Source organism: Pinus tabuliformis, chromosome Q (assembly GCF_031772625.1).
Source record: "Pinus tabuliformis cultivar Carrire ecotype Pingquan chromosome Q, CPIR1, whole genome shotgun sequence".
Taxonomy (NCBI): Eukaryota; Viridiplantae; Streptophyta; class Pinopsida; order Pinales; family Pinaceae; genus Pinus; species Pinus tabuliformis.
Genome location: NC_142296.1, coordinates 850930393 through 850957549, shown reverse-complemented (window position 1 = coordinate 850957549; position 27157 = coordinate 850930393). Strand labels below are relative to the sequence as shown.

Sequence of the window (27157 nt, the reverse complement as noted above, 5' to 3'; positions counted from 1 at the left end):
TTTAGTGAACTTCGCCTCTGTGAGAGCCTTTGTGAAGATGTCTGCAACCTGATCATCTGTTGGACAATATTGCACTTCAAGAACATGGTCATGAATGAGCTTTCTGATGAAGTGCATGTGTAGTTCAATGTGTTTGCTGCGCTGATGCTGGACTGGATCTTTGCATAGCTAAATGGCACTTTGATTATCACACCAAAGTGTGGTTGGATGCTGCTGCTCAAAGCCAAACTCTGATAGGATCTGACGAAGCCACAAGGCTTCCTTACTTGCTTCCACGGCACCACGATACTCTGCTTCTGCTGACGAAAGAGAAATGGCAGCCTGTTTCTTACAAGCCCATGTAATAGGTCCTGAACCAAGAGTGAAGACATAACCGGCAGTAGACTTCCGATCATCATGGTCACCAGCCCAATCAGAATCAGTGAAACCAACTAGCAGAGGAGCTGCTTTGGCACTGTAATGAATCCCAAACTGTACTGTACCTCGAACATAACGAAGTATTCTTTTAGCTGCTTTCCAATGACTTTCACGGGGGTTTTGCATAAAACGAGCAACAAGGCCAACAGAAAAGGAAAGATCAGGACGAGTATGGGTTAAATACAAGAGTTTTCCGACAAGTTGACGGTATAAGGTAGCATCAACTTCAGGAGAAGTACAAGAGACTGAAAGTTTGACTCCAGACTGAAAGGGAGAAGGGGCTGGCTTACAGTCTTCCATGTGAAAATGACGAAGAATATCACAAGCATACTTGGACTGGGAAAGGAAAATACCCTCTTGGGATTGCAAGACTTGAAGACCGAGAAAATAGTGTAAGTGTCCTAAGTCTGTCATTTCAAATTTCTTTTTAAGGCTGGACTTCACATGGTTTATAAGGTTGGGATCACTACCAGTAAGAATAAGATCATCAACATAAAGAACAAGGATGATAAGAGAGTTGCCCACTTTCTTGGTGTAGACAGTATTGTCAGAATGACACCTAGAAAAGCCAGATTCTAAAAGAAAGCTATCCATTTTGGCATACCAAGCCCGAGGAGCTTGCTTGAGGCCATAAAGGGATTTCTTAAGTCGACAAACAAGGCTGGAGTCTGTTTGTATGAAGCCAATGGGTTGTTCCATATAGATTTCTTCCTGCAAGTCCCCATGCAAGAAGGCAGATTTAACATCCATCTGATGGACTTCCCATTTTAAAGAGGCAGCAAGGGAAAGAACAAGGCGGATAGAGTTCATTTTGGCAACAGGGGAGAAGGTTTCAGTGTAGTCAATGCCTTCAACCTGTGAAAAGCCCTTAGCAACGAGACGAGCTTTATGTTTATCAACTTTCCCATCTGGTCCATACTTGGTTCTGTAAACCCATTTACATCTAACAAGTTTGCGTCCCTTTGGTAGAGGAACAAGATCCCATGTATCATTTGTCATCAATGAATGATATTCTTCATTCATAGCCGCTTCCCAATGTGGATGGCCTGAAGCTTCTGCAAAAGTGTCAGGATCATGATTTACTGGAGCTTGAGCCAGTAAAGAAGAGGCTCGTTCAAACTGAGAACGTGTACGTCGCTGATCTGTAGGATCACCGGCAAGATCACCTGCTGCATCCCGAGTAGTACGGACCCATCGTGGAAGTTGAGGATCCTGAGAAGGTGGGGGAGGATTATCATCCTCGCTTTCATCATCTGAAGAAGAAATGTTTTCAAAAGTAGAAGAGATAGGAAGAGGAGGCACATCCGCCGGACTAGGCTCGCAGGCCGATTTATTTTCATCAAACTTTACATCTCTTCTAATGATAACATTTTTGGACTTAAATGGAATAAGTCTATAACCTTTTACATCTTCAGAATATCCAACAAAAGTACATTTCTCACTCTTAGGTTCTAAAGCTTTATGCTTTTCATCTGGAATATGGGCCCATGCTTCACTTCCAAACACACGAAAGTGACTTACATCTGGTTTAATGGAACTCCAAGCTTCTTCTGGAGTGATATTCTCTAGAACCTTAGTAGGAGTGCGATTGATTATATAATTTGCACAATTAATTGCTTCGGCCCAAAAACTAAGACTGAGTCCTTTAGATTGCAGCATACAATTAGCCATTTCCTTTAAGGTGCGATTTTTCCTTTCAGCTACACCATTTTGTTGTGGAGTGTATGGAACAGTATGTTGCATTTGAATTCCATTTTCGGTGCAAAAGTTGATGAATGTGTTTTTAACATATTCTCCACCATTATCAGTTCTTAGCTTAAGAATTTGATGTCCAGATTGTTTTTCAACAAAGGCTTTGAAGGCCAAAAAGGTGTTAAATACTTCGCTCTTGAGTTTTAAGAAGTATACCCAAGTGCGTCTGGAGAAATCATCAATGAAAGTTAAGAAGTACTTGCAGCCAGAGAATGAAGCAACAGGAAGAGGACCACATAAATCACTGTGCACAAGCTGTAAAGGGGCTGAGGCGTGCCAAGAGGCACGTTTGTCAAAGCTGTCCCGATGATGTTTTCCGAGTACACATCCGGAACAAACACCATCTCTGCAAGATACCATAGGAAGACCTGTCACCATATTTTCTTTACATAGATGCTGAAGGGAGCGATAGTTTAAGTGACCAAATCGCTCATGCCAAAGTTTGCTCACTTCATCATTATGAGCAATAAATACTGAGGGAAGATTTGATGACCCAAAGTTGTGAAACTTATACAACCTTTTGGAATCATCAGCAAGACCAGTAGCTAGAATCTGTTTAGGATCTTTTATATCCTTGATTACAACATCATGAGGTGAAAATTCAACAATTTTACCTTCACCTGAATGAGTTATCTGATAGACAGATAGAAGGTTGCAGGATAAGGTTGGAACACATAATACATCATTAAACTGACCATTGTCTAGATGAACAGTTACAGTCCCTACAACATTAAGAGATCTATCATCACCAACATATATATTTTTGGTGTTACAATCATTTAAAGAAGAAAACATGGCTTGGTTTTTGGCCATGTGACAAGAGGCTCCAGAATCAATGAGCCACTCATGAGAATGAGAAGAAGAAGAAGATACATTTAATGCATAACCAGACTGAGATGATTGACAATGACATGCAGAAAGTGCCATTCCGGAAGTTGAAGTTGAAGTAGGCTCCACATGGATGTTATGTTTCTTCATTGCGGCTTCCAAGGCTTCCATCTTCTTAAAGCATTTAGATTCTAAGTGGCCATCTCGATTACAAAAGTTACAATGTCTATCAGTCTTCTTCCATTTGTTTTTATTGGTCTTATCATTTTGCTGAAATGATCTTTCATTTTGAGGCTGAGATGGTTTAGGACCATTCTTTTGAGGATATGACTTCTTAGGATTCTTTGAATTTGGTTGCTGCTGGGCGGCTAACGCTTTCGTGGAAGAGTTTCCAAGATTAAGAAGACCAAGGTGTAAGAGTTTTTCTTGTTCTCTTATTAAGGAATCACAAAAGGAGTCAAAGGAAGGGGCCTTGTATTCTTGTCCTTGACAAATGAAAGCTTCCCTTGTAGAATGGAAAGTGGAAACAAATACAGAGTAGGCTGGTCCCAACTTAGTAAGGATGGAATAAATAAGGTTACCATCTTCTTTCTTAACTTTAACACCTTCCAAGAGATATCTAAGGGTCTTGAATTTGGACAAGAAATCTTCAATGCAAGAAAAATTATTAGGATCCAAAGTAAGCAGCTCATTTTCAAGTTGATGGGCTCTAATTTCATTTTTAATCCCAAAAACTTTAGCGAGTTTTTCTAATGCTTCATGAGGAGTCTCAAGTTCTGCAATGTGGAATCTAAGATCAGGAGAAATAGACATCCCTATCAAACCACGTGCTTGATCTTGTCTATTTTCCCATTTTGCAGCCTTGTCTTCATCTTTTGGTTTCTTCTCTTGGTCTGTGGCTATTCTGTAGAGACCTTTACTTCTAAGTAAATCTTCCATGTAGGCTACCCATTGGAAGTAGTTAGTGCTGTCAAGAATGACTTGGCATGGACTTTCCCTTTTTTTTTTTAAAACTGAAGCTGAAGATGCTGAAAGTAAGTGTTCCAATGGATAGATCTCGAAAAAATAGGCGGTTTTAAAAAAAACGGCTCTGAAAAAGGCTTCCGGATGAAGAAGTTATGGCTTTTTGAAAAAAAATTGTTGACGTTGCCGGCAAAGTGCGCGAATGTGCAGGAATGAAAAAATCCGCCCCCACAAAATGGAGACTTGAACCCAAGACCTCTACTCTCTTAAAATAGCTTTGAACCAATTGATCTATACAAAAAATTTGAGAGAGAGAGAGAGAGGGGGGGGGCCTCGGTTTGCGTGCTTGCCTTGAGAAAGCTCTTTTTCCCTACAAAACACAAAACACAAAACCCAACACGAATATGCAAAGAAAAACGAACCTTGCGGCTCGAAGTTAGCTTTAGCCAAAAAAACTGGAAATTTAAAAAAAAAAATCAAAGTTAGCTTTAGCCGAAAAACTAAATATTTTTCTCAATGTTTCTGATTTTCCGAGATCACACTAAGGTGCAGGGAAAAGAGCATACGCATGAGAAAAATCCTTCCTTTCTGTTTCTGATTTGCGCAGATCGCACAGAGTCGCAGGGCAAAGAGCATACGCAGAAATGAAAGGTATAGATCCGGTTAAAAAAAAGGCTAAATAAACTGAGACCGAAATAAGCAGAGAGAAAATAACAGTAAACTGCAAAAAAAACACTGTATACCTCCCGATCTGAAAAATGACGCAGCTAGGGCTACCGGAAACCTTTTCGCGTGAAACGAAAGGGGTTCCTCACTGGAACAGATGCTCCGAACGCAACAGAGCAGTCCTCTCGGCCCGAAAGCAGTCAGAAACAGCAGATCTAGGAAACGACAGCCGCTTGCAGTTCTACCGGCTTCAGATTTGGATCACCAACGGACGCGGCCCTCAAATAGCTCTGATACCATGTAGGAATTTACAGGGTAAGTTCCTCAGAAAGAACACCAAAAGGACACCGCTCACAACCAGATCTCAAATCAATACACCAGTATTTTTGACGTGGTTAAAACCCTCAAAGTGCAAGGAGGGAAACAGTCCACGGCCTGTCCCAACGTGGGTACTACAGGCAATTTATTAATCAAAGAATGAAAATTTACATAAGCTTCTCTCATGCACGGATTTCCCGAACAATGACCCTCCATGCGCTTTAAATAGAACTCATGGACCAATCGGGTGTCAAGCCACGGATCAAGTGTCGGTAATACCGAGGTGAGAGTGAACCGTCGCATCACTACATATCGTGACCGTCGGATTGTAAGTTACAAAATGTACAACGGTAAAGAAACACACTTTACCTAACTCTAACCTAACTCTATACTAGACCAAGTTGAACTTAACTATATCCTATGTGTCGGAATATCCTAACATGGACAGCGTATGAATCTCCTTAGACAGCGTATAGGTGTCTCTGTTTGTTGCGTAGATCATCCTACGGCTAGGGCATCATCTTGCAGCTAGGGCTCCTTCTAGGCCAGTGTATTCTTTAGTTCTCTACTTCTCCAAAAACCCAAGACATGGAGAGGAGATCACCTCAAGAATGTGTGTGTAAAATGACTTCAAATCCTCACCAATTTATACTAAAACTTGGCTGATGAATAGACACGTCTATTGGACTTCTAAGCCTACTCAAGTTGTTGGCCGACTTGACAAATTGATTTATAACATAAATAAATTCATAACTTCATAAATACTTATCGGAATCGAATGATATTTAGATCAATCCTACAACTCCCGATGAGAGGGATCCAATAAAAATATCAGCTGCCATAAATGAGATGACCCACATGGAGTTTGGCCCTAGTTGCCAATTTTAACAATGCCCTAGTCACTATTGTTTAGAAGCAGATATGTGAGGATCATTATGACTGCGTGGAGCTTGTCTCATATTATATCAAAGTCTAGTTAATTAACGCAAGCTCTGTGTTGGGACAGCGGAAGGAGTGCAAGGTGATCTACGGATTGTTGGGTAAGTATAGGAGCTGGTGTTAGCCCTATACTACCTCGTAGAGCAACAACTAAGAATAGGAACCTAGCCGCTGTAATAGTAGCTTGTTTGGGTGCTTACTTGAGGACTGATATTGGTTATAACTTACCATGACCCAATATGGCAAGTGAAGAGTGGTCTTATGAAAAGAAAAGCTATTGTTAAGGGCAAATAGGTTGCTCTGCATTACAGCAAAGGGGACAGCTTTACCTTGGAGGTCAACTATATTAATAGAAGGTTGCTCTGAACATAAAGAGGACAGCATTTCCTTGGAGATCAATTGCAACCAAATCTGGGCAGCATGGTGCAGTAAGGTGCATGAAGCAGCATGATGAATGGTACAACATAGTGCACAGTGACAGTGGTGCAGCACAGTGATGCATAGTGCAGCACAGTGATGCATAGTGCAGCACAGTGATGCACAGTGCAGCATGATGAATGGTGCAACATAGTGCATAGTGACAGTGGTGCAGCACAGTGATGCATAGTGCAACATGATGATGAAGAGCAACATGTTGGGTACAGCGTGATAGGGTACATCTCAATGATAGAGAAACATGGTGCAGCACAGTGATGATGGACATGGTCATGGTGCAACATGGTGCAGCACAATGATGATGGACATGGTATAATGGTGCAGCACAGTGATGATGGACGTGGTATGATGGTGCAGCACACTGATAGGTACAGCAAGGTGATTTGGGGTAGCATCGGATGTGCTCTAGACATGAAAATTGGTGGAGAGGCTAAAGCACATGAGATCTCCAAGACCCAGAAATGGTTTGGGCAGATTCTAACCGTTTGGGACATATTAAAATAATTAATATTTTTTATGGAGTTCCTAAGTCTAAACTTCGGAAAAATAAAATATTAATGGGTATTAATATAAAACTGGGTTAGAAGGTTCCAAAAGTCATGGATCAAGCCAAATCTAATCTTAGCCATTGATTAGAGATTTAATCTCGGTAGTTGAAGGACCAATAGGAAAAGTATAAGAAGAGGCTTGAGTGTCAGTTGGAGAACACACTAAGGGTGACCAATCAGTTTGATTTCGGAGCAAGGTTAGATGAGAAATTCGAACTAGTGGTCTGGAGCGCAGCATGAGGCAACACATACAGAATAGAGAGTCGGGAACAATGCAGAGGTTGAAGAGGCAGACACAGAGCCTCTCAGGCAGACGCAGAGGTTGCAAGACTGTGCAGTCACTGGAGGGCCTGCGTAAGTGACGCAGAGAGGCCCAGTGCTGACGCAGAGGGTCTAGGAGCTACGCAAGGTTAGCTAGGTTGATGCTGAGACTGGGGGAAGTGGTGAAGGATTTTCTCTGTTGGGTAAGCCAGTTTGGCACCCAGTTGTACTGAAGAATTGTTGAATAATAAAATCCTCCCTTGTTGCACTGGTTTTCCCACATTGGGTTTTTTCAGGCACTGATTGTCCAAAATATTTGTGTCAATGTGTTATTTCTTGTGCATGTGTTTGTTTCTGTATTACGATGTGATATCTGCAACAAAATTTATTTTATTGTTTATTGAAGGATATTCATAAATAACTTATCGGGAAATAAGTAGGTAAAATAAATCAGTTGTTGCAGTGATAGAATTTTCACATGGTATCAAAGCAAGTAATCAGAGACAGGAAAGAAAAATCAATTATGGGTCGAGACTATGATGCGGAGGCATCTACATCAGGAGACTCACACAGATTTTCAGAAAATTGCACAAGAGAAAGAGATTTCGATTTCTCTATGTTGGCTTCCAGGCTGGAAGAAGAAGTGGCTTGTGTGACTAGCTCTGCATTATCAAAGGTATGGTATATAGATAGTGGGGCCTCTTGGAATATGACGGGAATCCGGGAATGTTTCTCATATTATAGGAAGGAGAAGATCAACTTTTAGATCACCATGGGAAACAAGGCAAAATGTACTCCAGTAGGGAGGGGTACCATAGTTTTTCAAACAGGAACTGGAGAGCGATTCCGTGCTACCAATGTGCTACATGTACCAGGATTGGGGATGAACTTATTTTCCGTGTCGCAACTTCAAGGCAAAGGCTATGACAATTTCTTCATCGAGGAGAAAGTATACGTCAAACACCCGAGCTGGAAAAAGAAAGTGCAGATCGGGATCAAAAGTAACAGGTTGTACAGACTACAACTAGAATCATCAATGGCACTAATAGGCAGTCATGGAGACAAGGATTTGAACGAACTATGGCACAGAAGAATGGGACATTTGCACCATGGGGCTCTGAGAATTCTCAGGAGCACTGTAACAGGAGTTCCAAATCTTAGTACAGAACAAGATGATGTGTGAAGACGATGTGCTCTAGGAAAGTATGCTAAGGCAGCATTTCCTAGAAGTAAAAAAAGAGCCAAGAGTGTAATAGGATTGATACACTTAGATATCTGCAGATCCATGTCCACTAAAGCTCTTAGTGGTGTCGAGTACTTCCTTACCTTCATTGATGACCACTTAAGGAAAACTTGGATTTATTTTTTGAAAACCAAGGATGAGGTTTTCTGTCGATTCAAAGAGTTCAAGGCTCTGGTGGAGAATCTGACTGGGAAGAAAATAAAAGTTTTGCGCTCAGATAACGGTGGAGAGTATGTCGATAAGGATATTTTTGCGCTAAGGAGGGCATCAGAAGAGAGTGGACAGCTCTGTACAATTCGGAGCAGAATGGAGTAGCAGAAAGAAAGAACAGGACTATTGTAGAAGCAACTAGGGCCATGATGTATGATCAGGATATGCCAAAATTCCTGTGGGCAGAAGCATGCAACACAACAGTCTATGTTCAGAATAGAACTCCTCATCGGGCATTGGGCAAGATTACTCCAGAGAAAGTCTTCATAGGGAAGACGCTTAAAGTCAATTATTTTAGGATATTTGGGAGCTTAGTATATTGTCGCATACCCGAGGAAAAGAGGAAGAAGCTGGATCAAACTGCAGAGAAAGGATATCTAGTGGGATATAGCGAGAACGCTAAGGCATACAGAATCTATCTTCCAGGGAGCAGGAAGGTAGTAGTTCGACGAGATGTGAAGTTCATGGAAGACAGGGCTTTCAGAAAATCTCGAGAAATGCCTTCCGAGGAGCAGTGAAAAGAGGAACCGTTGGTCAAACCTCTTCAACCAACGGAAGAAAAGAATTCTTCCTTGGGTCAGGAAGAATCACAAGATGAGGAGGAGCTAACAAAAGCACCTACTGGAGAGGAAGAACGAAAAGGGAACTTCGTCAGATTCTACGAGATGAAAAGAACTTCATCAGTGCGCAAAGGAACAATAAGAGGAAGCGAAAACAGCCAGATACATATCAGGCATTAGTAGCTCAGGATGGGGAGCCTGCCAGTTTTCAGGAGGCAGATCAACATCAGGTTTGGCTGGATGTGATGGTAGAGGAGTACAACTCCATAATGGTGAACGATGTCTGGGAGGTAGTGCCAACTTGCCAAGGCCTCAAGACAGATCAATGGTAGGTTCGAGATGGATCTACAAGATTAAATATGTTGCAGACGGCAGTGTCGAGAAATACAAAGCCAAGTTTGTGGCTAAGGAAATCATGCTCCTAAGAAAATCATGCTCCTAGAAGCAAAGTCGAACTAGTACTTATACAAGCATATGTATTTTCGGTAAATATTAACAGATATAGTCTTCAAGAGAATTCAAACAAAAATTACTATTAGCAGATACATACTTTATATTTCGGTAATTAGACATATTTAACAGTAGTTACTGGCCAACATAATTCATTGAATTCTTTGCATTCTTTATATTTCGGTAATTAGACATATTTACCAACGATTACTGCCAACCATAATTTATGGAATTATTTGCATTCTTTAGGTAGGAGTAAAAAATTAAATATGTTGTACGTAAAGATTGTAACAACCCACAAAATTTAACACTCCGTTGAACTCCACCAAAGCTCTCATACCATGTTAATTTTTATGGTATGTTCTATGCTTGCAACAATTACTTCAATGTCTTATCATCATTGACAATAATTGTAGATAGAACATCAACAATACGTACAAGAAGATATGAGATGATTTGATCACAACTGAGGGTCCCAATTATATGCCTAGCTAGGCACCAATTCACAAATGGTTTATATACCTAGCTAGGTATCCATTCACGAATGGTCATGTCCTTGGAGACATGACTCTTTAACACTAATCATTAGTTAACTATTCATTATTTATGATTGTTTTATATATATATATATATATATATACAGGCTTCTAGGAAGGGGAATTAGCCCCTAGTTGCACTATTTAACACCATTGGAGCTCTTTTGATCCATTTCAATATTTTTGGGAGCTAAAATATTGTTCTTTATTGGAGTCACTATCTTGATATTGGATTGGATATATCTCTTGCTATCTTGTAAGTACTTTTGTTGAAAAAATTTCATGTAATAATGTCTAATGTGCGGAAATCTTGCAACTAACTAGCTCTTCTTTGCCCTAATTATTGAATATCATTGAAAAGATTGTTAGATTGCAAATTTGTGCATGTTACTCATCGAATAGCAAGTAGATGAATGTTTTGTTGGAGAATGTAACTAGTTTCGGACTTCATAATTTGTAACATTATGTATGTTGTGTAAAAAGAAAAAGAAAAGAAAAGAAAAAATTATTATTATTTTTCTAGACAAGCATGTTCTACGTGCTTCTAGATTTTTGACTCAAAGCCCTATTTGGACCTAATGCAAAAAAAAAATTATTAAATATGTAGTTTTTGGTGAGACACCCCTCTAGGTGCCAAGTCGGCTTACATGTCAAGTTGGCCTTGCCCCAATGGACATGTTTATTCGAACCCCTCTGAACTATATAAATAGAGGGAAGATGGAGCTCATTTGGACACACACGCTTGGAAGTATTTGGTCTGAAATATCGCAGAAAGTGTAGAGAGAAGTGGAGAAAGAAAGGATTTCTTCTTGAGCTAGGGTTTGTGGACGATCTGCCTTGGTAAATCTGTTGTTGTTGGTCTCTTGTTGATGGATCTGCTAGAAAGAAAGAAGGTTTGACTTGGCATCTAGAGGTGGAAGTTTTTGTGGTTATGGGTCTTGGATATCTCATTTGATCTGATTCTATAAGAGAATTTTATGGGTTTTCCCCTTGGAGGGGTTTTTCCCTGGCTTGGAGCCTATATCTTGTGTTCTTTTGTTTATGTGATCTTCATGTTTATGTTATGGTAATTGTTTGATGAAAGAATCATGATAAAGATTAATTAAAGAAGCTAACAGATTTCACAAGCAATTACTATGAAAGGAAAATCTAAATTAAATTACACGCCTCTCAATCTTCCAACATGTTCCTAGTGGATTAAAAATTGTTTTTCTTCCATAAAAGTCCATTGATCTTGGGTGGGTAAATGCTAAAGAGTGATAGCTATGGCATCACAGTTTATCCTCCTTGAAGACAAATTTTAGTTGGATTTCGAATCACATAGACCCCATAGCCCAAGGGTAAGGCACTAGTCCAAGTAATTTTGGTGGTCACCCTTATTTTACCTCTCTTTTTCTCCTCATAAAAATTCTGGCCTCTCTCCTAGATATCCTAGCTAGCGCTGCATGCGAATTCCATTAGGGAAGGACTTTTTCTATTCTGTTTGGACAAGGCTCTGCGTTGGTGTCTCTTCTAGGAATCCTCAAAGTTTCACGCAATTCCCACGGTTCATTTGTAAGAAAACTCAAGCCTTAGCTCGGACTTTGGATGTCCATCTTGAATGTCATAGTGAGAGGTCTTCTTGAGGGTTTTTACACATAGTATCCAGTGGAATAAATCATTCTAAACCTTTTACTACACTATCTTGACCTAGTGAGCTCCTTGGAGGGTCTCCTCCCATGGTTATTCATAAACCCTAGGTCTTGTGTGGTCCCATTCTAGGTTTCTCAAGAAGAGAGAAAGCCTATTTAAAGGCATATAATCATCATACAAAGCTTCTTAAGAGGTCGTAATCATCTTTGGAGCCTTGACCTTAGGCATCCTTGTCATTACTGAATATTCTTAAATGTAGGTCTAGGTCTCCTCATAGGTCTTTCTTGGAGATCCCTTAGCCTAAAGCATTGAGCATTAATTGAGTCTCTCCTTTGAATGGGCCTTCGAAATCACATCACATCTTATGATTGATCCTATCATTATTGGTGATTTCCATCATACCAAGACTCCTCCCGTCGGTTAAAGTCCGTAAAGAGCAGGGAACACTGACTAAGGTGACAATGGGTCATTGTCCCATTGTTTTCATTTGGTCTAGTAGTTGTCCCTTAGGTAGCCCTCCTAGGACCCCTGTTAGATTGTGTGATAACAGTACCTTGACCTAGGATATTCCATTTTGTATGTTATCATTCAAGCCCTAGATCTAGCGTGCCCTAGTTTGGCCTCTATGAGGAACGCAAAATGCCTTTTTTTCATCTTTTGAACTTTGTGCTTAAGTTGAGCCATCCTTTGGAAGCCTATTGTGCCACCTTAAACCCTTAGGCCTAGAGTATATCTTGTAGGTGACATTGTACCGGGACTCCTCCCATTGGTGAAAATCGATGAAGAGTAGGGGGTAGTGGTTGTGGTGACAGTGGGCCATTACCTTATTGTTGTCACTTGGTCTAGTGCTTGCCTTGTAATGTGCCCCTCTACAAGACCTGTTAGATTTTGTGGCAACTGGCTCAGCAAGCGAATTCATTCCAATCTAGAAAGTTGTTCAAGGCTCTCTTTTTGGGGCAAGGTAGAACTCGAGGAGCATTTCATCCTGTGTTGTGCAACCTCCTTTGTAGTATAAGATTATAGGAAGATCTCATTTCCTCTACAAGGATCTCGACCAATCCTTGTCAACCTTCCTTGGATATTATGATCAATGGTGCCCAACCTTGTACATTAAAGAGGCATGTTCTCTTTAGACAACACTTACTCCAAATCTCATTTCATCTTCCACAATTCCATCAATTGCCTCGTCTAACCTCAAGGATCATGGGGCAAAGCATCCCACTAACACTTGGGTACTACTAGGGACATCTGACTTTGTTTCTTCGCATGCATAACTCATTCTCTTGTCATATTAGGGCAAAGAATTATTGGAGAATTAGAGCACAAGAAAATCGTTCATCTTCCTAGTGACATATTAATAGATTCTTCCCTTCTAGTGAGGATTTATCAACCTTGGATATTAGGAGAGAACTCCCTCCTACCTCCACCTTGGGAATGAATAGGATGAAGGCACCCATGATTAATCCCTAGAGTCCAACCCAATCCACACACTTGGTGACATTACCGAAAGCATTGGATACAAAAATCTGCAATACTGCTTCAAATGACAAGTAGGGCATGCTGTCTCCTCTCCTGGTTATGGGTTTTCATGTTTACTTTTGTCCAAACATGGTTGTTTTTTCACCAGCTCTCTCCTCACTAGCTAGGGTTCACCCCAATATAAAATTCTTTAGGAAAAGGTTTTGACATGTTGTTTCATTTACAATTATTGGTTTACTAGTTCTTCATTTCACTTCAATTAATTTAGTTCTCATCTTGATGGGGAGCATCTTGCAAACCTCAACCTACCCCACTCCCCACAATGCCAACAAATCTGTTTTTATATGTGGTTTCAATGTGTTCTTTAATTCACAATTCTTGGCTTACAAATTTTCATTTCACTTCAGATCATTTAGTTCTCATCTTAATGGGGTGCATCTTGGACCACAAAACCCAGACCAACACCCCCCCACCCCCCTCCATTGCCACCCCCCCAACCGCATCTTTGTTTTTATTTGAGCTTCTCATGACTAGTGTAATCTCAAGTTCCTTTGACCTATTTGCTTTAATTAAAGCATTATTCAGAGTTAACACAGGTAGTCCTTGTAAGCGGCCTCTCCTGGAATTTTTAACAACATTCACATTTTCAGTTTTGTTAAGTGTATGGTATTTCCTAAACAGCAGTAACAGCTTCAGTTTCATAAAATTATAAAATTCATACACAATGTTTACCGCAACACCACAGCAACTGTACTGACTGACATATAAAGCTTCATTCATCATACATCAAAACTTACTACTGTTTCCTGCTTCTTAGCAGTGAATGTATACAGACAGAAAGATACAAGAATTAACTAAATGATGCCTTGGAAAATTATACCAACCTGAGGTGAAGCTCCGAAAGGAAGATGCTGACCCCCAACACTAAACCAAAGTTCATCTGCCAACTGGAAAAATCAAGTTATTGCAACAATTAAAAAAGGATCATGAGATTTATAGCATGAAACAATTAAAACAACAAGTTATTGCAACCATTAAAAAAGGATCATGAAATTTATAGCATGTAACAATTAAAACCTTACATACTATTTCTCTTTACCAGTAGATATTGATGCTCAGCAAAAGTGCCCAAGAGCATAGAAAGACACATGATGACTCATCCTGGCTACGATTGCAATGTATCACAAAGCACATAAAGAATATGCAACCAGCAATGTAACACAGATCATATCCATAAAATCAATGATGTCCAGGAGGAACAAACCTTTGCATGTACTTCCTCCAAATACAGACTCCCCACAGGCAACGGAGGAAGTATGGCTTTATTCATTGAAGCTCCAACACCAACACTACCACCACTGGATTTATCATATATACAAATACGGGACGTGACTGGTGTTGTCCCATCAGGAAACTCTAAAGGTAACTCCGCTGCTTACAAGAAGAAAAGAAAGTTAGAGGGAAACAACATTTCAGCTGCACATTTTCAAATCTAAAACACTAATGTTTTATTAAAACTAGCACTGGTGTACAACAGTAATAAATGAATTCAACATCTCACCTTGTTCATCCACGCAATACTCATACTGAGGAGGGATTGGAAATGCAAATGACAAGCCCTGATAACAAAGCATATGGTCATCTTTGGTGTTTATTTCCACTGATATGAAAACTAAAGCAATCAGACAACCAAAGCATAGCATGCTCTGTCACAACTTACTGGATAGAAAAGTGTATAGATCCCCCTGTCTGCATCATAACTCCCGGGATAAGTTGGTCCACATGCTTGATAGACAGCTGCAAATGTAGCGGTATTTGGGCCACTGCAAACAAGGGCAGCATATTTGATGAAAAATAGTAAATACAAAAGCTCGTTGGATAGACTAACTAGGGATTAAATTGCATACAAAGGAATAAAGACAAAACTTCATACCCAATGAAAGAATTTCCATAGCGCATTTGAAGAGTTTGCACATTAAATACATCTATGAGGCGTAACCGCTGTCACAACATAAAACAATTAAACTAACTATTATATTAAGAATCTAATCTGATAGAGATGTTTGTTATTATCAATGATAAACTCACGATGCTGAAACCAGAAGTACCTAAAAGGACAGATTCCATATTTGTCATTTAAACAAGATTAACAAAATTATTCCTCCATAGAAATGTAGGTCCTAGAGAATCGTGACGCAGGCCAAAAGTCTAACCCATTCTTACTCTACATGATATATGGAACTAGAATATTTAACAAAATAAAACGTGAATATAGGGCTGCAATTAAATGTTCCTTCTGGATAAAGACTGCCTGCATCAATTGCTCCATGTTAAGCCTTCAACATATTACAGGCAGCTGCTTGTGTGTGTGAGAGGAAATTCCCTTTATTTAATTGTGAATAATGCAATCAAGTTTTGATCAAGTAGTAGCATTGTCAATTAACCACAATTGCCTCTAACAATTGTTTAGAATCTGCATCAAATCATAAAATATCCTGTGTAATGATAACATTGTCAGAGGATGCAAGTTCCTACATTCAGTAAAAACTAGTATCATAGTTCAAGTGGAAGAATAGTCTCAAGAGTAAAACCAAAGAGGTTGTCAAATGCAAGGTATTAACAGCTACAATATTTACAATATTATAGTGAAGAAAAGTCACTACTTGACCTGAATGTGAGCAAGTTGTTCAAGATAAAATAAGATAATTTTAGATGTCCAACAAATGACCAAGAAAAAGGTCAATGGGATTACAGAGTACAATCAGTAATCAATAGACCATGGGAGTGTCTAGAAGAATCCTAGATGCCAAAAAGTAAAATGTTAATTAAAAAAAGGAGAGATGCAACTGATAATAAAAGAGAGTGTGGCAGGAACTACATAAAGTATAAGAGGAAAACTCTAAGAGGTGCCATTCACTGACTCCTGCCTAACATCAGCATCCTAACTGGAAATGAGAGTACAAGTCTAGGTGGAAGAAAGAGAAGAGGTAACCTTGTCTATATCTGTCACTGTGACAGGACTGGTGGAAAGCTTGATGACATCTTCCAGAGAGCACCCGAGACTGAGATTGCTAGGTTGCACATCCTAGGAAGAGCTCTGAAGCAAAGTAAAATGTCTCTCCTGATACCAAAGGTACAGGGAAGAACCTCAAGTCTAGTTGATCAACCAAACATGACAGATGGTACTCTATGTGGCACAGTTCTGACACCAAGATCTCCTAGAGGTGGTGGGGTGTTTGTCAGTTAGGAGGGAAGGAGTCTGTTGTCTCACTGATTTTGTAAGGTCCCAAATGGGATGTTTTGCTAAATTTGCAGAAATTGAACTCAACCCAAGTTCCACCATTAAATTTCATTCATTTAACAGAAGATTGCCATGTAAAATAAAACAAACAGAGCACTGCAATCCAATGACACAATGAACAAGAAAATTCTCAGCTTTTATTATAATGGATAAACTAGGGTTACATGCATATACAACCAAAATAACTAAGATGAACGTTGGCCTCCACGATAATCTGCTGCACCGCAGCGACCTCCAAAATTGAAATGAACTGCCACTGCTAAGCTCTCCTATGAATTATGGATGAATTCACCAAGTGGGGATGAGTGCTCACCCAATCTCACTAAATCACCCAAGGGTTTCCGTCCTGGGGCTACCAAGGAAGTGGAGAACCGAGTTCTCAAACCTCTCCACAAATAGAATTCACAAATCCAAGATGTCCTCTAATGGCCTCCTCTTCCTCTTTTATAAATCTGATGGACCCCTTTAGAACCTCCAATTTTGTTATTATTTTAATCATGGAGCACTTTTCCCTCATTTATTTCAATTAAAATATTCTTTTCAATGTGGGAAAAGGGTAAATTGGCCGCCATGCCTCCTCAAGTCATTGAAAATCATGTCTACCATCTCGTCTTGTAGATCTTCTCGTTCCAGTTTCAACGAGCTATTACACTAAGGTGTTCTACTTCTACCAAGTAATCCTCCCGAAATGGCACCTTAAGCGTAATTAATTGAGTCAAGCCCATTAATAACTCTGTTTTTTTTAAGTTGTCGGAATGCCACAGAACGAAAAGAAAAATGTGTTGATGATGGAATATATCACATGAATGCCATTGGACCACAAAAAAACTCCTCAAAACCCCTCCAAAAGCCCCGAGCCCGCTGAGAACACCAACCTGCACCTATGACCTGTCTACCCCCAACTCTGAAAGTCCATCCTATCCATGCCATAAGGAACACCAGAACAAGGAACATTGCAAATCCTCCCACCCCAAGATTGCTTGCCCTCGAGCAATCCAAACCTGTGGAGCAACCTAGTAGCCCAACACAACTCAGACTCCATGCCCGGATCCCATAAGAACCACTGGGTGATGCTCTGCCTTTGTGTCAACCCACCATGAACAGATCCCACAATGCCTAGATCCCAGACCATCCCCTGACTGAACCTGTCATCAACCAATCCTCCTGGACCCCAATGCCACCAAGAACAAGTATCAATGCTCCATGGCTCCTGTTGTGCTATAACTCCAACCATGAGTGCTGCTCCATCCACCGCGTACCAACTCATCACCTCTCTCCAATCCAACCCTTGGCATAGACCAAGGTCAATCTCACCATGCTGATGTTGTGCTGAAATATTGATGAGTGGCCAGCCTACATCCTACTGCCAACTGGAGCATGTAGTATCCCTCACATCTAAGGGCTCCTGCAATGCAATGCTCCTGACTAAAAATGATACTCCATCAATAGGGTACCAACTCATGATCTCTCGCCAATCCAATGCATGGACACTTGTGTAAGAAACAAGTCTACTAGGCTGATATGGGTCCCTACTCAACTCAGGATGCTCTATCTGGTCAATCCACAAGATTTGTCTAAGGAAACCTACCCCTCTCTCTATAATAGGCAAAAGTGGGCAAGATGTGCTACAAGCCTTGTCTATGTACTCCTGGAGAGGGTTGCGGCCTGGAAATACTGCAACTCTACCAACTGCCATTGCACCTATCTGCACCGCATCAATGGGTAGGCCCAAAGATGGATGCACCACCATCTCCAATAGCTCCTCCCTCCTTGAATCAGAAACTCGGCGCTTCTGCCATCTACTGGCCCCCTGCAAAATGACCCTGCAGCCTCCAACACCTCCTAAAGACAAGTGTTTGCAAATACTACCACCCTGCTAGGAGTCTGTGCATTTGTCGGCTCCTCATCAATGGTTGACCCCAAGGGTGGCTGCTCATCCTCCTCCATCATAGGCTCAATATGAACCTCCAACTGGCTTGCCCCAAAAGGCTCATCATGCATACTGTGCACATCATCCTCCTCAGCCGACTCATGCTCCACCATATGTTGCTCATGCTGAATCATCACTAGTGACTCATCATCCTGAATGTCTCCCATAAGGTCCACTGACTGCTCACCATACACACCCAAATATAAATCTGGCCTGTTGTCAACAACTCCACATGACTCATGCTCCTTAGAGGCATCCTTGAATGAACCCATGGACTCGTCCAAAGAAGAATCCTCACCCTAAGAGTCAAAAGGAATCTCCTCCTCCTCTACCTCTATCATCTCCTCAGTCTCACTCAAGCATGAGTAATCAAGTCCCCAAGGTCCCTTGCAAATGAAGCAAAGACCCTTCCCCCTCGACTCATTCTTGCTTCATGATCTACCAAACCTGAGCAACTCCTCTCTAGTCAATTGTCTCCTAAATAGCCCAATGTTTTGCTCAACCAACCTTTCGGCTAGTTCATAAGTAACAGGTGAAACCAAATGTTCTCTCCTCCAAATGGTCAACAATCTAGCCCGCAATTCCCTGCAAATGGCATCACGATCTCCCATAACTGAAGTCAAAATGGACAGCATGTTTTCTTTGACTGTGTCAGGGTGATGTTTCTTAATGTTAAAGAAACTTTAGAACATCTGATGGATCAAGTCATCATGTAGGAATTTACAGGGTAAGTTCCTCAGATAGAACACCAAAGGACACCGCTCACAAACAGATCACAGATCAATACACCCATATTCTTGACGTGGTTAAAACCCTCAAAGAGGGAAATAGTCCACGGCTTGAGCCAACGCGGCCACTTCAAGCAATTTATTAATAAAAGAAAGAAAATTTACATAAGCTTCTCTCATGAATGGTCACCTTACAAATGACCCTCCATGCTCTTTAAATAGAGATCATGGACCAATCAGGTATTAAGCCACGGATCAAGTGATGGTTATATCAAGGAGAGAATAATCTGTCGGATCACTTCATGTCTAGAACATATAGTGACCGTCGGATTGTAAGTTACAAAAGTAACTAGTAAAGAAACACACTTTACCTAACTCTACACTAGACCAAGTTATACTTAACTATTTCCTATGTGTCAGAATATCCTAACATCCCCCCTTAGGAACAACTTGGGATAGGATTGAAGGATTTACAAATATTACATAATAGGAGAAGGAAGGAGGCATTAGAGCCTATCCCCCCTTAGTGACAACTTCCTAAACTCCAATCATAAATCGGAGTTTAGTAAACTTCGCCTCTGTGAGAGCCTTTGTAAAGATGTCTGCAACTTGATCATCAGTTGAACAATATTGCACTTCAAGAACATGGTCATGAATGAGCTTTCTGATGAAGTGCATGTGTAGTTCAATGTGTTTGCTACGCTAATGTTGGACTGGATCTTTGCATAGTTGAATGGCACTTTGACTATCACACCAAAGTGTAGTCGGATGTTGCTGCTGAAAGCCAAATTCTGACAAGATCTGACGAAGCCACAGGGCTTCCTTACTAGCTTCTACGACGCCACGATACTCTGCTTCTGCGGAAGAAAGAGAAATGGCACTTTGTTCTTGCAAGCCCATGTAATAGGTCCAGAACCAAGAGTGAAGACATAACCTGCAGTAGACTTTCGATCATCAAGGTCACCAGCCCAATCAGAATCAGTGAAACCAACCAATAGAGGAGATGCTTTTGCACTGTAATGAATCCCAAACTGAACTGTACCTCAAACATAACGAAGTATTTTTTTAGCTACTTTCCAATGAATTTCATGTGGGTTTTGCATAAACCAAGCAATAAGGCCAACAGCAAAGGAAAGGTCAGGACGGGTAAGGGTCAGATACAAAAGTTTTCCTACAAGTTGACGGTATAAGGTAGCATCAACTTCAGGGAAAATAAAAGTGACTGAAAGTTTGGCTCCAAACTGAAAGGGAGAAGGGGTTGGCTTACAGTCTTCCATGTGAAAGTGGCGTCGAAGATCACAGGCATACTTGAACTGGGAAAGGGAAATACCTTCCTTGGATTGCAAGACTTGAAGCCCAAGAAAATAATGCACGTGTCCTAAGTCTCAAACTGCTTTTTAAGGTTGGACTTCACATGGATTATAAGGTTGGGATCACTACCAGTAAGGATAAGATCATCAACATAAAAAACAAGAATGATAAAAGACTTACCCACTTTCTTGGTGTAAACAGTATTGTCAGAATGACACCTAGAAAAGCCAGTATCTAAAAGAAAGTTATCCATTTTGGCATACCAAGCCCGAGGGGCTTGCTTGAGACCATAAAGGGATTTCTTAAGCTGACATACAAGGCTAGAGTCTGTTTGTATAAAGCCAGAAGGTTGTTCCATATAGATTCTTCATCCAAGTCCCCATGCAAGAAGGCAGATTTAACATCCATCTGATGGACTTCCCATTTGAAAGAGGCAGCAAGGGAAAGAACAAGGCGGATAGAGTTCATTTTGGCAACAGAGGAGAAGGTTTCAGTATAGTCAATGCCTTCAACTTGTGAAAAACCCTTAGCAACAAGACGAGCTTTATGTTTATCAACTTTTCCATCTGGTCCAAACTTGGTTCTGTAAACCCATTTGCATCTAACAAGTTTTCATCCCTTTGGAAGAGGAACAAGATCCCATGTATTGTTTGCCAATAATGAACGATATTCTTCATTCATAGATGTGTCCCAATCTGGATGGCCTGAAGCTTCTGCAAAGGTGTCAGGATCATAATTCGCTGAAGCTTGAGCCAGTAAAGAAGACGCTCTATCGAACTGAGAACGTGTATGTCGTTGATATGTAGTATCACCTGCAAGAGCACTTGCTGCATCCCAAGTAGCACAGACCCATTTTGGAAGTTGAAGAGCTGAAGGAGGATCTCGAGAAGGTGGGGGAGGATTGTCATCCTCGCTGTCACCATCTGAAGAAGAAATATTTTCAAAGGTAGAAAGGATAGAGAGAGGTGGCACATCCGTTGAACTAGGCTCGTAGGCCGATATATTTTTAGCAAACTTTACATCTCTTCTAATGATAACATTTTTGGATTTAGGTGAAAGAAGTCTATATCCTTTGACATCTTCAAAATATCCAACAAAAATACATTTTTCACTCTTAGGTTCTAAGGCTTTATGTTTCTCATCTGGAATATGGGCCCATGCTTCACTTCCAAAAACACAAAAGTGACTTACATTTGGTTTAATTGAGCTCCATGCTTTTTTTGGAGTGATATTCTTTAAAACCTTAGTAGGAGTGCGATTTACTATGTAATTTGCACAGTTAATTGCTTCTACCCAAAAATTAAGACTAAGTCCTTTAGATTGAAGCATACAATTAGCCATTTCCTTTAAGGTGCGATTCTTCCTTTCAGCTACACCATTTTGTTGTGGAGTATATGGAACAGTATGTTGCATTTGAATTCCATGCTCAGTGCAAAAGTTGATGAATTTGTTGTTAACATATTCTCCGCCATTATCAGATCTTAGCTTAAGAATTTGATGTCCAGATTGTTTCTCAACAAAGGCCTTAAAGGCCAAGAACATGTTAAAGACTTCACTCTTGAGTTTTAAGAAGTATACGCAAGTGCGTCTGGAGAAATCATCAATGAAAGTTAAGAAATACTTGTAGCCAGAGAATGAAACAACTGGAAGTGGACCACATAAATCAATATGCACAAGCTGTAAAGGGGTTGAGGCGTGCCAAAAGGCACGTTTTTCAAAACTATCCCGATGATGTTTTCCGAGTACACATCCGAAACAAACACCATCTCTGCAAGATACCATAGGAAGACCTGTCACCATATTTTCTTTACATAGATTTTGAAGGGAACGATAGTTTAAGTGACCAAATCGCTCATGCCAAAGTTTGCTCACTTCATCATTATGAGCAACAAATACCGAGGGAAAAGTTGATGACCCAAAGTTGTTAACCTTATACAACCTTGTAGAATCATCAACACTTCCAGTAGCTAAAATCTGTCTAGGATCTCTTAGAGCCTTAATTACAACATCATGAAGTGAAAATTCAACGGTTTTACCTTCACCTGAATGAGTTATCTGATATACAGATAGAAGGTTGTAGGATAAGGTTGGAACACATAATACATCATTAAATTGACCATTGTCTAGATGAATAGTTCCAGTCCCTACAACACTAAGAGATCTATCATCACTAACATATATATTTTTGGTGTTACAATCATTTAAAGAAGAAAACATGGCTTTGTTTTTGGCCATGTGATAAGAAGCTCCAGAATCAATGATCCACTCATGAGAATGAGAAGAAGAAGATATATTTAGTGCATAACCAGACCGAGATGCTTGACAACCACATGCAGAAAGTGCAATTCCCAAAGATAAAGATGATGTTATGCTTCTTCATCGTTGCTTCCAAGGCTTCCATCTTCTTAAAGCATTTGGATTCTAAGTGGCCATCTCGATTACAAAAGTTACAATGTCTATCAGTCTTCTTCCCTTAGTTTTTATTTGCCTTGTCATTTTATTGAATTGATTTTTCATTTTGAGACTGAAAGTGCATAGGACCTTTGGTTGGTCTAGGACCATCTTTTCAGGATGTTGCTTCTTAGGATTCTTTGAACTTGGTTGTTGTTGGGCGGCTAAAGCTTTCTTTGAAGAGTTTCCAATATTAAGAAGACCAAGATGTAAGAGTTTTTCTTGTTCTCTTATTAAAGAATCACAAAAGGCATCAAAAGAGGGGGACTTGTAGTCTTGTCCTTGAGAAATAAAGGCTTCTCTAGTGGAATGGAAGGTGGAAACGAACACAGAGTAGGTTGGTCTCAACTTAGTATGAATAGAATAGATAAAGTTTCCAATATTAAGGAGACCAAGATGTAAGAGTTTTTCTTATTCTCTTATTAAGGAATCACAAAAGGCATCAAAAGAGGGGGACTTATAGTCTTGTCCTTGAGAAATAAAGACTTCTCTAGTAGAATGGAAGGTGGAAACAAACACAGAGTAGGTTGGTCTCAGCTTAGTAAGAATAGAATAGATAAGGCTACCGTCTTCTTTCTTAACCTTAACACCTTCCAAGAGAAGTCTAAGGGTCTTGAACTTGGACAAAAAATCTTCAATGGAAGAAAAATTATTGGGGTCCAACGTAAGCAATTCATTTTCGAGTTGATGGGCTCTAATTTCATTTCTAATTCCAAAAACTTTATTGAGTTGTTTCATTGCTTCATCAGGGGTATCAAGTTCTGCAATATGGAATCTAAGGTCTGGAGAAATAGACCTCCCTATCAACCCACGTGCTTGATCTTGCCTATTTTCCTATTTGGCTTGCTTATTTTCATCTTTAGGTTTAGACTCTTGTTCTGAGGCCGATTCAAAAAAAAACTACTCTGAAAACAGCTTCCGGATGAAGAAGTTATGGCCTTTTGAAAAAAATTTGTTGAAGATGTCGACGAAGTATGTGAATGTGCAAAAGTGAATGATAATGTTATATTTAAAAAAAATCCCCCCTTTCCAAACTTCATCTAATTAGTTCACTTTTTAAAAAAAAATTATGTGACCCACTTATATAAATAAGTGAAAGTCACTTTTACAATGGTACTTTATGAGCTACTCACTAAATTGTAACTTAAATAAAAGATAAAGAGACTTTAGAATTATAAGTGACTCACTTTTTATAATGGGTGAGAACACTTTTTTACATAAAGTAACTTTAAAACACAAGTTACATGTGCTTTTTGAAAAAGTAACTCAACAAAAAGAAAGACTTGAACCCAAGACATCTATTCTCATAAAGCAACTTTGGACCAAGTGAGCTAAAGGTTAGTAATTTTTGGAAAAAAGGAAGGAAGGTTTTTTTTTTTTTAGTCCCTGAAGCTTTGGAGTGCGTGCTTACTTGAAAAATCCCTTTTTGCCGACAAAACAAACAGCAACACAGCCCAACACGAACATGCAAAAAACCAAACCTTATGGCTTGAAGTTAGCTTTTGCTGGAAACTAAATATTTTTCTCAATGTTTCTGATTTTCCGAGATCACACTAAGGTGCAGCCGAAAAAAGCATACGCATGAGAAAAATCCTTCCTTTCTATTTCTGATTTGCCCAAATCACACAGAGTCACAAGGCAAAGAGCATATGCAGAAATGAAAGGTATAGATCTGGTAATAAAAAATAGAGAGCTAAATAAACCGAAATAAACAAAGAGATAAATAACTAAAATTGTTAATAAAGATTGTATACCTTCAGATCTTAAAAATGACGTCGCTAGGGCTACCGTAAACCTTTTCCCGTGAAACGAAAGGGGTTCCTCACTGGAACAGATGCTCTTAACACAATAGAGCAGTCCTCTCGACCCAAAAGCAATGAGAAACAGTAGATCTAGAAAACGACAGTCGGATGCAGTTGTACCAGCTTCAGATTTGGATCACCAACGGATGCGGCCCTCAAATAGCTCTGATACCATGTAGGAATTTACAGGGTAAGTTCCTCAAATAGAACACCAAAGGAAACCGCTCACAAACAGATCACAGATTAATACACCAGTATTCTTGACGTGGTTAAAACCCTCTAAGAAGGAAACAGTGCACGGCCTGAGCCAACGCGGCCAATTCAGGGAATTTATTAATAAAAGAAAGAAAATTTACATAAGCTTCTCTCATGAATAGTCACCTTACAAATGACCCTCCATGCTCTTTAAATAGAGATCATGGACCAATCAGATGTTAAGCCACGGATCAAGTGTCGGTAATACCGAGAAGAGAATGAACCATCGGATTAATTCATGTCTAGAACATATCATGACCGTCGGATTGTAAGTTACAAAAGTACATAGTAAAGTAACACACTTTACCTAACTCTACACTAGACCAAGTTATACTTAACTATTTCCTATGTGTCGGAATATCCTAACACATCACACCCCAAATCCAGCATAATGTCATAAGATCTAACTAGGGCCATGGCTTTTAGAATCTCAAGCTTCTTCCCAAAAGTAGGACCCTCACTGTTATCCAAATCCTAAAAGGTCTCTACTATTAGTCTAAAGACTCTCCTCATTGTGCCATCACTGTAAGGAGGTATAGGTGCGGTCAACCTCATAATCTTACTAAGACAGGATGCAACTGGAAGTCTAACCCCTTCACAAAGTTCCCCAAGAACTTGTGTTGTATGAGAGCAAGCATAGTTTGTTTTAGAGCCCAAATTAGTTTCTTCCCTTCCGACTAGTTCACTTTGGAAAGGAGTGCATCTAGTTCATTTATTTTGAAAAGGACCTTCCATGTGACCCTCATGCGCTTCAAATTTGTCCCAAGTGAAAATATTTTGTGCCCAATTTCTTTCCCCTTCTGCACATCCTTTGGTTGTTCTCTCCGAAGAATGGCATAGACCCCCTTTGAGAAGGGTCTTATGTTTGTTGCTGCTGGTTTATTAAGGGAGTTTATAAAGGTTTGATCCATGTTTTAGCAAAGTATGCAATATATGATAAGACACTCTACTCTGCAATATGAAACGAATGCCAATTTGTTGTCCCTCACAGGAAGTTATCAATAATCTGCTCCCAAATGGAAATTTCCACAATTTAGCCATTGAGTCTCTGAGTTTTGGTGGGTTTCTTTAGTGAAAAGTTCTCCAAACATGTGTAAGGTACACTGCTGAGGGTATTGTTTCCTGAGGGTATTGTTTCCTTGTTTGCTTGGGTTTTTGAGCATAGATATATAGTGTACAAGTATAAACCAGATATCTAGCAATTTAAAATATCATATCACATTTAAGGAATAACAAATAATTGCTATAGATTAACTTCAAGCAGGAGGGTGCATAGGCATAAGAAAGGAACCTGGTATGTAGTACAAGAGTGTAGCCTCAATTCCATGCTCATATTTGGAGTTTTCTTCAAAAAATTTGCACATAGGGAAACAATCCTTCCATTTCTCTTACCAATAACCTCTTCTCCAGCCACGAGCCCGCCACATGACACTACAACAGTGGATAAATTTGTGCCTTGCTCTAATTGATATATGTCCTTAGTAATGAATTCTGGCCCATATTATGACTATGGTGTCAACCTCTGTAGTTGTCCCACTCAATCAGTAAACCAAGAAGAGATTCGACCTGAGTTTGACAATGAATCACAGCCAACAATCTAGGTAAAGTTCCAGCTCCAAGAGTGTCGTTGAACACTGCTCCTCCAATGGCTTTGTTCATCTCGCACCATGCTCTGTTCAACAAATTAGACTTTCTGTCAGGTGAGCATTTGACTTTCGACCCTCCTCAATTTGTTGATACGATTAACTACTTAAGACTCAGTTGACCGTCCACATATGTAGGGCTCAGTTGACCATCCATGTATGCAGGGCTCGACTTACTCGATTATGTGCCCACAACAAGTTCAACGAATTTTCTCGGCGGACGCACCTTTGTCGACCTCCACTACCAGGAAACACATAACTCCACCCAAGTGCTCAATCTTTGTCCAGCGACAATGCCCTCGGGCTTGTTCATTCAATTGGTCTATCGCAGACCATAATTCTGATTCGGCTTCTCGGTGCACATCTCGACACGATCCGACTCTTTTCAAGTTTGTTCATAGCATCACACTTTCTCCTACAAAGAATAAATTCTCGGCATGGAGATTAACACGGAGACCACAATTCCAATTTCTAACCTCAGCATTGGATTTCCAATCTT

The 27157-nt window shown here is 40.0% G+C and overlaps 1 protein-coding gene across 2 annotated transcripts in view; it reads right to left on the bottom strand.

Annotated features, from left to right (window-relative positions):
• LOC149222226 (PHAF1 protein At3g51130-like) overlaps nucleotides 1-27157 on the bottom strand; it is a 377477-nt gene that overhangs the window by 221585 nt on the left and 128735 nt on the right. For both annotated transcript variants that reach the window (XM_089385320.1, XM_089385319.1), the window contains 5 exons: nucleotides 15171-15238; nucleotides 14958-15060; nucleotides 14799-14856; nucleotides 14502-14668; nucleotides 14122-14184 (listed from right to left, as the gene is read on the bottom strand). In XM_089385320.1, coding sequence (XP_089241446.1) covers nucleotides 14122-14184; nucleotides 14502-14668; nucleotides 14799-14856; nucleotides 14958-15060; nucleotides 15171-15238 — 459 coding nt within the window. The remainder of the gene's footprint in view (nucleotides 1-14121; nucleotides 14185-14501; nucleotides 14669-14798; nucleotides 14857-14957; nucleotides 15061-15170; nucleotides 15239-27157) is intronic.